Source organism: Scyliorhinus canicula, chromosome 6 (assembly GCF_902713615.1).
Source record: "Scyliorhinus canicula chromosome 6, sScyCan1.1, whole genome shotgun sequence".
Taxonomy (NCBI): domain Eukaryota; kingdom Metazoa; phylum Chordata; class Chondrichthyes; order Carcharhiniformes; family Scyliorhinidae; genus Scyliorhinus; species Scyliorhinus canicula.
This window is the reverse complement of record NC_052151.1, coordinates 120,532,126-120,546,386: the sequence shown is the minus strand read 5'-3', so window position 1 is coordinate 120,546,386 and position 14,261 is coordinate 120,532,126. Positions and strand designations below refer to the sequence as shown.

The 14,261-nt window shown below is 40.6% G+C and overlaps 1 protein-coding gene across 3 annotated transcripts in view; it reads right to left on the bottom strand.

The window, feature by feature from the left end:
* The window catches only part of cad (carbamoyl-phosphate synthetase 2, aspartate transcarbamylase, and dihydroorotase), a 125,198-nt gene that overhangs the window by 58,223 nt on the left and 52,714 nt on the right, over positions 1-14,261 (bottom strand). For all 3 annotated transcript variants that reach the window (XM_038800015.1, XM_038800018.1, XM_038800017.1), the window contains exons 16-24: positions 12,943-13,055; positions 10,674-10,918; positions 9,860-10,106; positions 7,904-8,002; positions 4,070-4,294; positions 3,710-3,892; positions 2,921-3,139; positions 1,830-1,997; positions 954-1,136 (exon numbers count right to left, since the gene is read on the bottom strand). In XM_038800015.1, coding sequence (XP_038655943.1) covers positions 954-1,136; positions 1,830-1,997; positions 2,921-3,139; positions 3,710-3,892; positions 4,070-4,294; positions 7,904-8,002; positions 9,860-10,106; positions 10,674-10,918; positions 12,943-13,055 — 1,682 coding nt within the window. The remainder of the gene's footprint in view (positions 1-953; positions 1,137-1,829; positions 1,998-2,920; positions 3,140-3,709; positions 3,893-4,069; positions 4,295-7,903; positions 8,003-9,859; positions 10,107-10,673; positions 10,919-12,942; positions 13,056-14,261) is intronic.

Here is a 14,261-nt window from a genome sequence, read left to right as displayed (position 1 = left end):
CAAGAGTTGGAAAAAAAAATTGAGGGCACAATATAGATAGCCATTAAGAATATTCAATATATATATTGAAAGTCATTAAGAAAGTAATCAAAAAGGTTTAAATTTTAAAAAGGACAAGGCAGATATTGGAATAAAGGATTGGTGCTGCATAAAGCTAAAGATATTCTTCAAATAAGGTCAAGACTTAGCAACTTTCATGAATTCAGGGCAACACTAAGTCCTTCACAGCCAATGAAACTTTTTCAAAATGCAGTCACTATTGTAATGTAGGGAACACTAGCTACCAGTTTACGCTGGTACGGTTCCACAAATAGAAATATTATGAACAGATAATAAGATGATCTGCTTTGGTTAAGTGATAAAGATTGGCCATGACAGGAGGAAAACACTCCGGCTCTCTTTTGCAAAGAAAGGTCATCCATCTGAGCGGGCAGAAAGAGCCTCGGTTTTGCATTGTACTTGAAAGGCAATGCACCAAACAATGCAGCACTCCCTCAGCATTGAACTGAAGTACATGGACTACATCCATGTCACTGGAATAGGTCTTAAACCCTTGACCTTTTAACTTGGTCACTGGAGTACTCTCATTCAGCAAAGGTCTGGCATATATTTATGAAGTCTTGAGTTATCTTGTTTCTGTAATACAAGTATTTTCATTATCACAGTGCACGAGGTACAAATTCACAAAACTAGTTGGCCTGGGGAAGACAGGAAGAGGTACAAATTCACAAAACTAGTTGGCCTGGGGAAGACAGGAAAAGGTACAAATTCACAAAACTAGTTGGCCTGGGGAAGACAGGAATTTTTGGTGAGCTCGTGCTATTACTCCTCCCCTGGACCGGGCTCATTTTCCCAGGCAAAAAGGCATTGTTGTGGTTTTCAAAATCCAAGCAACACTGCACTGGTACACCTTTAATCCCCTACAGTAACCTGACCAGCATCTATGTATTTACCTTGTAGCTGCCAATTGAAAGCAGTATGTTCTTTTTAGGTATTTTAAAGCCAGTGCTCAACATGGCCTTAAGGTATGCCTCATAGCGATTTTCTCCAAAGCAAGCCACCTCTCCGGTACTTGTCATCTCCACTCCCAGGACCACATCAGCCCCAGCTAAGCGGGAAAATGAAAACTGAGGCACCTGAAAATAAAAGTACACACGGCAAAATGAACAGGTTGAAGAAGATATTCCATATTTTCAAGAACGCAACACAAATTTTCAACAAACGGTTCGTTTATTAACGTTTTATTTCTCAAATTAGAAATTACTGGAAATGCTCTGCAGATCAGGCAGCATCTGTGGAGACAGAATAGAATAAAACTTTCATGTCAACACACCGTCAAATCTGCCATCGATTTGAAACGTTAACTCTGCTCATTCTGCACTGCTGCCAAGGCGCAGAGCATTTCCAGCATATGCGATATTTTGCTTTTGATTCAGTTGAAACATCGGAGTCACCCATCAGGAGCTAGTATGTTAAAAGCTAAGGATTACCTTAATAATAATGGTTGTTCAAAGGCCAACCCATAAATAATGCATGAACGGAGATTTAAATTTACATGCTGCACCATTACAATCATTTGCAATGTACATTCATAATCCAAGCAAGTTATTCTGCACAAGTCAAACAGCAACATTTCTCAATATAGCAGAAACTTTATGGAATAACTGTATGAAGGTACAAAAAACATAGCATTGAATTTAAATTTTTTCCATCAGTTATGTCCACTTGTAATTCCTTTTTTAAAGTTAAATAAAATTAAATACCGGGTAAAAAACTTTAGGCACAGAAATGGCAATTGTGTAATTCAATTATATTCAAGAGCAGTTTACCTTTACGCCCACAATTCCTGAACCAGTCATTAAGCCTACAGGCTCAACTTCTTCTCCCATAATAACTTGTGTAGCTAGGGCTATCATGTCCACTCCAAGTGTTTTAGACACAAATGGGAAGGAACGTGAAACTCTCACGTTGCATTCTATCACTTTGAGTTGGTCATCCTATCGAGAGAAACCAAAGTTAAACCAGCTATTTCAGTGATCCAGTCTTTGATACAAATGTAAAAACAAACCTTCTAAATGAAAGGCCACGAGAAACATTTTCACAAAATGCTGTCAAATCAAGAGTCTGAGCTGACATACTGAAGCTGTATAATTTGCAAGTCAGACCTTGACTGTCGCGTTTAATTCTGCTCATCAAATATACATGTGTAACACGCAACATCTCAAGGCAGTAAAAAGGGAAGAACATAAGACTGATTCCCTTGTGTCAGAAAACCAAATTATGCGAGAGATACTCAGAAGGCGTGAACTTAACTATTGGAAATCATGTTAAACAGGAGATAAGAGAGTAGTTGTCCATTATACACCTCTTTTTTCCAATCGCGTGGCCAATCCACCTACTCTGAACGTACTTGGCTTGTGGGGGAGAGAGCCATGCAGAACACGGGAGAATGTGCAAGCTCCACGCAGCCAGTGACCCGGGGCTGGGATCAAACCCAGGTCCTCTTGTGTCGTGAGATGGCAGTGCTAACCACTGCACCAGACAGCCCGTTATAACCCTTATATGATTTTACTTTTGACCGACAATGAAAAGCAAATGGAAAACTATAATACTGATGCAATAGAAGCTGCTTTTGTGAAATTGGGGTGAAAGCATGTTTCAGATGGCTCCAACATGTGACCTGAAGAGCTTAATGTGAATTTTTCATGCTTAAAATATAAAAGGTTTCCACAGCCAAGATTGTTCAAGAAAATTTCCCAAACCTTGCAGTCTTGACTTTCCTGTTGGGTATAGAACTAGGTAAATTCAGCCCAATATCTGCCTGGACTAATTAGAATACAAGAAATAAACAGGCCTTCCTCCAGGCCTTGATGCAATTCAAACACAGAAACATTCACAATTGTTTGAAGAAAGATCTAACCTTTGCAATGAGCTGAAGGTTGAATGGTCCAGTTGCTTGTAGCTCCTGTCCAACTGCATGTACTATACTTTTGATTCTCTCTGTTGTTTTCTGGTTTAGGTCTTGAGGTGGAGTTACCAGTGTAGCATCACCAGAGTGGACCCCTGCGTTTTCTACATGCTCGGAGATAGCTACTGCTATCACAACTCCGTCACAGGCAACTGCATCCACATCTATCTCCTGTTTGGCACAAATGGGCAACTTGCTTCATACAGGTGATCCACTTCAAGTTATAATTGTTTTACCGTGCCAAAGGTGGTTAAAATAGATGCATTTTCACTCAGTACATAATTTAAAGACTGACCTAATTAGGTAATATTGAAGACTGCTTATATCACACAAAAATGTGTTTCATCACACCCACTTTAATAAGAGAAGTCTGAAGCAATTACACAAATTCACTTCTGCCCCAGATATATGGCTTCATGTTCATTATTGCCATTAGCTCCTGATTTTTAAAAACAAGTATGATTCCAGATAGGCAAAACAAAGTCAGAAATTTGATTAATAATAAATGCCATTCTGGCAGGAATGGATAGAAGCAAATAAATTAAATTTAAAACATTGATATATATAACATACTGATTAAAATTGGAAAATAGGATGGGTGGGAACTTTACCCTTCCTTTAACCTTAAAATACAATTCATGAAAATAAGAAATCAGGATTAGCAAGCACTAATGGTGCTTCTAAGGTGGCAAAAATATTACTGCAAAATGTAAAACATGAGAAAATTCATTTTGTTTTGACCTTTGCCTCTTGAATGAATTTGGATATGACAACTGGGTATTCCTTCGAAACAGCCACTGCACTACTGAGGAACTTCTCCAAGTCACCGTCAGAATAAGCCACATTCATAGCAACCCCACTCAGCACGTACGATGGACGAATGAGACATGGATAACCAACTTTCGTGCAAAACTGCTTGGAAGACTGAGAAAAGAAGAGACCATTCAGTAATGAGATCAAGAAAACAGTCTGCAATTCTTCCAAATGACACACAATAACTGTGTTCCCTAATTATTCATGAAACAGATAAGGCAAGTGTACATGCAAACAACATAGTTCAACTGCTTGCAATAAATTGCACACACGCGTGTGTAGACATACCTCTGTGTCAGACAGTTCCTTCCACAGTGGCTGGCTAATACCAATCGTATCCAGCATACGAGAGAACTTGAAACGGTTTTCAGCTGTGTCAATTGATTCTGGTGAAGTGCCCAAGATTCGACACTGCTGGCGATGTAGATCCATGGCAATGTTGTTCGGCAACTGTCCCCCCATAGACAGGATTATACCCTCTGGGTTTTCCAGTTCATAAATATCCATCACAACCTGATAAGACAATAAAGGCAATGTTGAAGGGTTTTCAACGCTCTCTCACTCTCAAGTCTATTTCTTGTTGTTATAACAAAGTTGACATCGTCTTTCCCTTCTCATAATTTCATTGAGCAGTTCTTATTTCAAAACCCTTCATATTATTTTCTGGATTATGTATCTGATGACAGGAAACCTAGTGCACAGCATTCAAGATGAGCATCTTCAGCACTCAGGCAACCAGTATGTTGCAAAATACCACATACAAGTTCTCCCACTTAAACTTAAATACCTCAAAAACACCACCAATGGAAAATCAAAGCTGAGGACCGTAACTGCTTGATAGGACACCTGGCCAGACTTACAAAGACTTGGGGCCTGGTTTTTACTTCAATTCACCCACAGTGGCACAAGCGATTATGCCTACAACTGGTTGAACCATCACTTGGTAAGGTACGTCTGTCTTTCTCTCTCGCTGTCTCAACCGGTGGTAGAATTAATCCGATATTCCAAATTTTTTCATCAGCCTGGTTGTCATCATATCAATTGGACAAAGTGCCTGGCACCTGGTCTCTACCTTTACATGATGCAAACCCACCCATCTCAGCTGTCTAATAAATGGCAAGTGACCATCAATTTGCAGAGCCCCAAAAGGGGCAACAAGGTTGCCTCTGGGTTCAATTTGGTTTCTAGGTTTATGCAAAATCATAGGAGATTGGAACAGTCAAACCTCTGTGGGAGAATGAACAAAACAAAGCCAGTACCTTTGCTCAGCACACTTTGGGAAAATAGGTCAAATTGACAACAAAGGTTTGAACGGGGACAAAGTGAAAACTGCAACTGCAGCAAATAAAAGGAAAAAAAGGAAGGTTCAGTGTGTGGCTTGCTCATGGTTTTCTCAAAGTAAAAAAATCTTGCAACGGCTTTGGGCCTGTAAGCATCCCATGTCCTGGCGGATGAGATCATCACACCTACAGACCCAGCACTTAGAATATCTCAGATAAGAGGCTGAATAATATTTTAATCCAGTGAGTACTTGGGCAATGTGAAGATTTAACCCAACCTGTGCCGCATTTGTTCAGGGAAACTAGAGTCGTAATTTCAATTAGCTATCTGAGCCTCAATATTCTTTCCTCCCTCCAGAATGAAATTCACACTGAAATACAATTACATGGAAGAGCCAAGATCTCCCATTCTTGACCTAAAACTCAGATCAAGGAGGTACACTCTGCACCAACAGATACCCAATCATGTACATGAGCCAATGGATAATAATTCATCGAAATTTTACATCTTACTTGCATGATATACTGAAACCAACAGTTAACTCCACAACTGCCAAGTGCTAGGAAAATAAAATGTAGTTTTCAGGGATTTATATTTGTCTTTGCAAATATTAGAAATAAGGTATAGCTTTGAGTGTGTTTAATTTAATGTTTCTGTGCCTGGAAGCGTAAACCTATAGTTAGAGCCATGCTGGACAAGGGTGTTTCGTTTGTATGGGGATTGGTTGCAATTTAAACTGTGATTCTATTGTACTTAGAGGGCTGCGGTGTGAATAATAAACATACCAGCAGTGGTTGCTTAGCAGCTGAAGCCTTGTACAGTAGAGAAACTTTTTGAAGTTTTAGTTTAGCTAATTTTATTGCAGTTGGAGATAGGGAATGAGAGAGAAGGCAGCTCTCAGGTCTGTTCAAAGCATTTGGTTTTAGATGGCTAAAGAGGGAATATCTCTCAGCCTTGCTGGAAGAAAAGCCATGCTATCATTGAATAACGGTTAAGAAAAAAGGCCAGCTAGTTAAGGAAACTAGAGAAATGAAGAGAATTTTCCAAGGCGTCTGGAGTTAACGGGCCAGAGGAAACTGGGAAGCAGAACAGATTGTGACAAATAGTCATCCAGACTCAAAACTTCTTTCTCTCTCCACAGTTGCTATCAGACTTGCTGACATTATCCAGTATTTTCTGTTTTTGTTTAAGAACAGATTACTGTTCAGTAAAGTCAGAGTTAAAATGGCATTGGATCATGAGAGGCCATAAAGATATCTACAGTAGTACTAAAGTTTGTGAAAAATTTGTACCGTTTGGGAGATATTAAGCGCGATTCCCCATCCTGCTGCAACCGTTTTCTGGTGCATGGCAGCTGAACCTCAGTCCTGGCAGCCGGCCATGGGGCATCCCATTATTTTTTTAATATAAATTTAGTATACCCAATTCATTTTTTCCAATTAAGGGGCAATTTAGCGTGGTCAATTCACCTAGCCTACTGCACATTTTTGGGTTGTGGGGGCGAAACCCACGCAAACACACGGAGAGTGTGCAAACTCCAGACAGACAGTGACTCAGAGCCGGGATCGAACCTGGGACCCCGGCGCCGTGAGGCTGCAGGGCTAACCCACTGCGCCACTGTGCTGCCCAGGGAGGCTTTTCATTATGGGCACCCCCACGCCGGCAGGAAATTCGCTACCCAGAGTGTGTTTCCGGCAAAGCGGAGGATCCCGCCCATTTATTGAAATAATTGTTGAAATCAGTGGCTGGACCTCAAAGATTGTATAAAAGCTTGTAAGACAAAAGAAATCTGAAAGCAAAAATAGCAGAGGGAAAGCATATTTTGAAAGCAGGTTTGAAAGTGAGAGTTTTAAAAGCAGCACTCGTGTGAAAGCCAGAGTTCAATGAGACAAGGTGGCTCACGGTACAAGAGTCATCTGGGGGGATTTTGAAGCAAAATCCAGACATTAACTGGGTTCAGAGGAGTGCGTCTTACAGAACCATCACGTGTGCTTAAAAGGGGCTTTGTGTATTAATGAGACCATTGTCGTTCAAGATTTACTTTGTAATCCAGGTTAATCTTAGAATCTGTGCGTAATTATTAAGCTACGGGCAAGTAAAAGAAGTCTTGTATCATAATCCAATTTTATCATGTTTAATAAATGCTTTCTTCCATATTGTTAAAACTAATTAGTGGTCCTGTAACTCTGTTCCTCCATACCTTTTAAAAAAAATTTAAGTTACAGTCTTTGAGTCAAGGTTCCATTCTGTGATCTTTCTGTCCAGTTATAGCATCAACTGGGAGCATAGCACAGCTGATTTCACCTAATTCAGCATAAATGGGGGACAGAAACAAGAGTCCCTGTTCTGTATGGCATAAGAGCACACATCATATAGTCTTGATCATCTGAATCTTAGGGAAATGATTCATCCTGCCAATGTTTTTTTAAATTCAAGGAACGTGAACAGTTATTGCTGCACAGAAGAATCAGATAATTCAGTCCCAATTCCAGACACAATGGACTATCTCTATCACAGTATCTGCTTCACATCATTGATGATGAAACTGGAATGTTTATACATGAAATCTATTAAGGGAGTGTCCTGTTTTATTAACAAAAAACACACGCACATGAAAAAAGAATTTACAACTTTAGGAAAACCCAGAATGAATTGTGTGGGAGAAAAAGTGATGATCCTTTAGCGTACAAAATATTAGTCATTTAAAATTTTTGTTTTAATAAAAACACTCTTCCCATTATTAAACGGGGTCATATTTCAGAACCACTATTTGTACTTGTAGCAAAAGGGACAATAGTGGGGATTATAGGCCAGGCATTTTTACTTTTTAAAATAACTTACCTCAAATGATATTTCATCGAAGTAAAGCCTATCACACATATCATAATCTGTACTGACAGTTTCAGGATTATAGTTCACCATTATGGTTTTGTAGCCCATCTGTGTGGAACAAAACATCAGTTGTTTTAAAAGGCATTTTAGCTTTCAAGAACATTAAGCATACCATGCGACCTTTCTGGCAGACCAAACGCTGAACTTATATCCACTGATTAGGTGGTAGGTGGGCAACAGTACTCAAATTATATGCACTATATCCAAGGCTGAATATAATATATACACAGTCATTAGACACATTGCTGAAGTTATGCCGCTTTATTTTTGAAAATATATGATTTTTCAACTTTCAAGTGATTGGAAATTTTGTAAACTGAATCGAGAGAAAACTGCTTAAAAATGTAACGCCACATCGGAAGGGGAAGGTCACAAACAAACAAACAAATCATCCTCAGGGGAGTGTGAAGACAAAGACATTTCCTATAATCCAGACACTCATTGAAGCTCTTAACTTTCTGGAGATACATTAGGTACTGGGTATTGGAAACAATGCTGCCACAGACAGATACACTCACAACTTCTTGGAATACCCAATTGGTGAAATATTTTAAGGCAAGGCTGCACAGCCACTAGAGAGAAATTGCAAGTGACACAGGCGGTGTCAAGAAAATCTTCATCAGAGGAAGCAGGCGGAAGGTTGCTCTCTGTTGGAATAAATGTGTCACCGGGGGTCGGGAAGCCAGGTCTACCAGAAACTTACCAGCAAACCCAGATCTTGCAATAATTGCAACATCTTCGAAATCTAATTACTTCAAAGAAACCAGATACTCCAAAATGGCCACAGGTGTTTGAAAAATCTACACCACAAGAAGTCAGTCAAAGAACACTTCTTTTCCCTTCTAAAAAAATTGGGCTCTAGCTCCCCTTCTTTCTGATACGTGCATGCATGTGAAGGGGGGCGGGGGGGAAAGAGAGTGGGGGGGGGAGGGAAAGAGAGTGGGGGGGGGGGGAGGGAAAGAGAGTGGGGGGGGGGAGGGAAAGAGAGTGGGGGGGGAGGGAAAGAGAGTGGGGGGGGAGGGAAAGAGAGTGGGGGAAGGGAAAGAGAGTGGGGGGGAGGGAGGGAAAGAGAGAAAGGGGAGGGGAAGAGAGAAAGGGGAGGGGAAAAGAGAAAGGGGAGCGAAAGAGGCAAAGAGAGGGGAGAGATAGGAGGGTGGAGAGAGAGAGAGAGAGAGATGGATTCAATTTGCTCTTTGATTCAGGAAAAACTTGTTTGATTGCTCACAGTTTAAATAGTTAAATACACTCTGATTTGGACAAGGCATATCTTTGTGAAAAAGAAGCTTAAATCTTTGTTGTGACTGAGGAGGTTGAGTGAAAGAGAGCCAGTTCATCCCTTCTCAACTGGTTGTAACAATACTCACATGTACATACATTGCAAATTTTTAAAATTACTTCGCCATTAATCACCAATTTGTTGCTTACAATAACAGTACCGCCAGCAAACTCAATTACTAGCATAAACTTGATTTTGAAATGCAAGAGTTAATGCGACAGATTATGGTCACAAATGTTCCATACTCTAACTATGGATAATAACTAGGAATTAAGACTGCCAGTATCTTCATTCACCCACATTATGGCACAAAAATATGGTCTGGAAAAATTGATCTGTATACTGAAGACATGCCTTTGACTGCAGTAGGTTCCAAGAGTACCTGTAGAGGGAGTGCTAAAGACAGTATGTACTCCAGCAATCAAGCCCTTTGGTAACCTTTGTTAAGGTTAGCATTCATCACTATCAACTTAAAAGTCAACAGGGAACCAGTTAAAATGCATTCTTGTGGTAGCGAGTACAGAACTTATTGGATATATTACTTACAGCATTATAAACTGAAGTTACATTCCACAATTGGCCCTTTAAAGACGACAAAAGACATTAATAAAGCAATTTTGAAGACTAACCTCGCGCAATTGCTGGATGCATCCAACTGCACACCAATCAAATTCCACACTGCTCCCTATTCTGTATACACCGGAACCAATTACCATCACGTGAGGTTTGGTAAAGTCGACGTCATGTCCTTCACCGTTGTACGTCAAATATAGATAGTTAGTTTGAGCAGGCCATTCAGCTGCTACTGTATCAATCTGCTTCACCACAGGAAGGATTTTCCATTCCTGCCTCAATCGCCTCACTGCCAGCTCTGTACTAAAGAAAAACAAACAAATCAATTTATAGGTCATCACCCTTGGGTACAAAGATTTTGAACAAGTACCAAGAAGCAAAAGGGGCACCGTGCAAATTTTTCAATCCTCTCCTCTTTCACCACCACCCCTCCCACAACCCCTGCCCACACACAAAGGACAACAACAATATCAATGTCCAAATCCGAACTTTGAATCTAATTTATAGCTTTTCAGTCCAAACCAAATGGCCTCATTAGATGTCCCTTCAACCGGAATGGTTCAGGTGAGAACACAAATGCACAAAATACAAGTGAAAAGCAATCTGCAATCACAAGTCTATGAAACAGTAGACCTAAGAACCAAGAAGTGCTCATGTTTCAAATGAGTCATGGCCACCTTGCCGGAATACCTCCAAAGGATATGGGGAGATCAGGAGGTGATCTCAATGTTGACAGTCTGCCGAGAAACATAATAGCTGCATGGAAAAGAAATGGTTAATATCTCAAGTCAAATTTGATCACTTTTAGACAGCCCACTTTGGAAGCCAAGTTGCAATATACAGTTGCAATGAATTGTCCCAGTGGTTTACCTTTGTATGGCCACTGCAATCTGTTTATCAGAGAAACCAAGACATTTAGCTTTCAGGAGATCGTGACGTGGCAGTTCATCCTTGGTGAACAACTCGAGCTTCATTGAATATTCTACAATGTTCTTCATCTTGTAAAGAAACCACTTGTCAATTCTGGTCAATTCATACAGACGCTCAATTTCATAACCTGCCTTCAAGGCTGCAGCAAGGACAAATATTCTCTTATCTGTGGGAGTTTCAAGTTCCTACAAAACAATTCAACAGTGGTAATAGGTTAATTTGATACCAGGATTAGAACAAACGTTAAAGAAAAGTAATTGGCTGCTGGAACTTTTGGAGTGAAATGATCACATCAACGCAAAAATGGGGTAACCAACTACAACTTACCCTCAGAACACTGCACAAATGTGAACAACGTCCAACAGAGGGAGGTGTCTGCACTTGTGTCTCGCAGCACAATGCAAGCTTTGGATCAAAAACAGCATTACTGGAGGGAAGATTCCCAAATTATCCCTGATAGTGGACAGTAGTATTACACTTGGGTTGGCTTCACTTATTTTACATTGACACAGCACTGCCCAACGACATGGGTGAGGCATAATTTCCCAGTGCTGACTGGAAAATTGTGCACCAAGATTGGAGAAAAAAGGATTTGAAAACAAGTTTTTTTCTTAAACGTACAAACTTTTCAAAATTCTAAAAGGCACTGGCAGTTCAGTGGGGGAGCAATGGTGCGTCAAGCTAACTTCAAAGCAAGCAACCAGTGAGAATTTCATCTCGATCACTTTGCAAAAACGCTAGAACTGATTGCAACGTTCTTACTCAGCATTCCCAGCGTGGAACAGCAGTGATGTCATCAGGCTTCTCGAGCAGCCACTCACATTAAAATAATTTTTGCATCCCCCCCCCCCCCCCCATCTTTCCCCCCTCAACCCCCCCCCGCTTTCCCCCCTCACCCCCCCCCCCCCATCTTCCCCCCTAACCCCCCACCCCATTTCACTATCTGTCCTGTTGTTCAAACTTTATTTGTCACATCACAATTAAAATCCTCATTACATTCGATTTGAACTTGATGCAACCTAATGAGGTTTTGAAAGTGATGTGAGAACAGGAAAGTGGAATTTCTCACTGATTTGAATCATTGCTGGTTCTTGGGACAGGGGAGAAGGACCACAGCATATCTTGCAGGGGAGCATCCGACTACAAACTGCAGGATTTCTGCACATATCCAACAACCTGAAGTTAAGCTCTGTTGTAGAGGGGTAATGATGGTAAACTGTTATTGAACTCTCCCACAAAATCTGGGCCAATGTTGTCATCAATCATTTCAAAGCTCATCAGGTACAAGAATTAAATAGTGTTAGGCTGCAAGCCAACTATCCTTTCGACGTGAACACTAAGGGTGTACATAAGAACTTGCAATTTATCCAGAGATCAGAACTCAAGACAACTTCTCCCCTACATCCCCACCCCAAATGTGCGCGTTGCAATATTCAAGTAAGCAAATTATAATGCGAGGGTTCAGAATTAAACATCACCCTGCCAGTGAAATACATCTACATGATTTCAACACTTCTCAGTTTAACTGAACAAATCATGAACTGAAGCAATTTTATTCAGGGACTAAATCATGGGATGATTTTTACAGTTAAAATAAATTGCAATGTTATTGTTATACAATAAATGGATTGAAATAGATCAATTCTATTTCATTATGCCAGGTCAAACCGTAAATACTTAAGCAGAAAAATTATAGCACCATGCACATCCTCGTAACACAAGAAAACTTTTCTATTTGGGAAGAAAATGAAACAAAAAAAAACCCTCATGCCTCTATTTAGGATAAGTACTTCTTTGTAATGGCTAGTATGATTGATGTGTGACGGCAGGTAACTCCCAAGAGTGATGTTTGTCAATGCCTCAAGAAATCAGAATCACCACCAGAAATAACCTTTTCCCACAGAAATCCTCATTAAGCTTCACTTTGGTTAGCAACTTCAATACCGTTAATGCACAGAAAAAGTACATTGAATTTCTGATTTCATGCAAGCAAAGGACCAACTAAGAATTAGTAACTGCCATAAACATTTTAGATGAATTATGCAACAATACAATATGTATTTAAATAGTTGTCTCTTGTGTAGAATGAAATTCCCTCACTGCAATCTCCAAAATTGCTGGACTTAGCTTTCTGGAGACCGCTCCAGAAAGTAAATCTATTGGGTCATTGAGGTAATTGATAACTGAAGTGAAAGTGTTCCTAACATACCTCATCAGTAGCCGGCTTCAAAGTGTAATCGAAGCCAACACAGTTTTCATCCACCATTCTCAATGCTTTCTGAAAAGCTTCTTCAAAATTACGACCGATAGCCATCACTTCACCTGTTTTGAAACAGATTATACAATTGGGATACACAATTCTGATGAAGGGTACACATCCATTAGTAGATGTTGGTTAACATGATATATATGATCAACATTTTCTTGTTTTAATTACAGTGCATAACTTGATTAGAGGATTATATAATGTATCAACATAAAATACTTCAAGCATTGCAATTAACTTAGTTTCTAATTATGCAGAATAAAACATAAATATATATATATATTTATATATTTTCAGCCCATCTTCTGCTGAGGGCAAGTGCTCATCCCATTTCCACACCTCCATTAGGAGTTGCTGTATTATATGAATTTTGCCTCAGATTCCATTTCTACTCTCCCACCACTGGGAGAGTCTGCAACCTTGGCTCAGCAAAACGTAGACTCAGAATGGAGTGAGATCCTCCCAAATCGCAACTAAGTGCTCCCACCAGCGGGAAAACTAGTGATTCCCACTAGTGCTGGGAGAAACTCCGATGTACCAACCCATGGCACTTGGAAAATTAATTCTGTAGAATCACCTTTCCGTGCCATTCCATGGCACACTGGGGTCCGCACTGCAACCGAAAGGTGTAGGGCCGAATCACTGATAGGTTCTGCACCCTGAGATTGAAGCGCTTTTTTTAAAGAGAGGTCCGATCTCAAACAGCTGATCTCCCCCATCTTAATCGTTGGCAAGCCCGCCACCCTCGAACCCCCTCCAACACCCTCATGCCATCCCCCCCCCCCCCACCCCGTTCAGCATTTCCTCCCCCCCTCCTCCCCCGCACTCACTTCAGGTCCCAGCACTTTCCAAAAAGCACTTGAGAACAGACCCAGGACAAACTACAGTCAGGAAAGCACCTGCTCCCTGGAATTAATGGACCCCTGCAGAGCTATAAACAATCAGATTCTCCTCTTTGAAACTGCCTCCATCAAGACACTTCCAGCAGGCAATGGAGTGTGAAATTTAATGTAAATAATCAAATTTCAGCCTTCTAGCCATACACACAGGCTTATATACTTTAATGGACAATGAAATTGAACATGTGAAAACCGCCTCAAAGGTTTGCACTTTTACCGTTATCTCATAGACCTTTAAACTTGGCATACTGACAGACTTTTTAAAAAGGCTAGAGGCACAGGTCAGAACATTTATCCCGGGGCAGCACGGTGGCCTAGTGGTTAGCACAACCGCCTCACGGCGCTGAGGTCCCAGGTTCGATC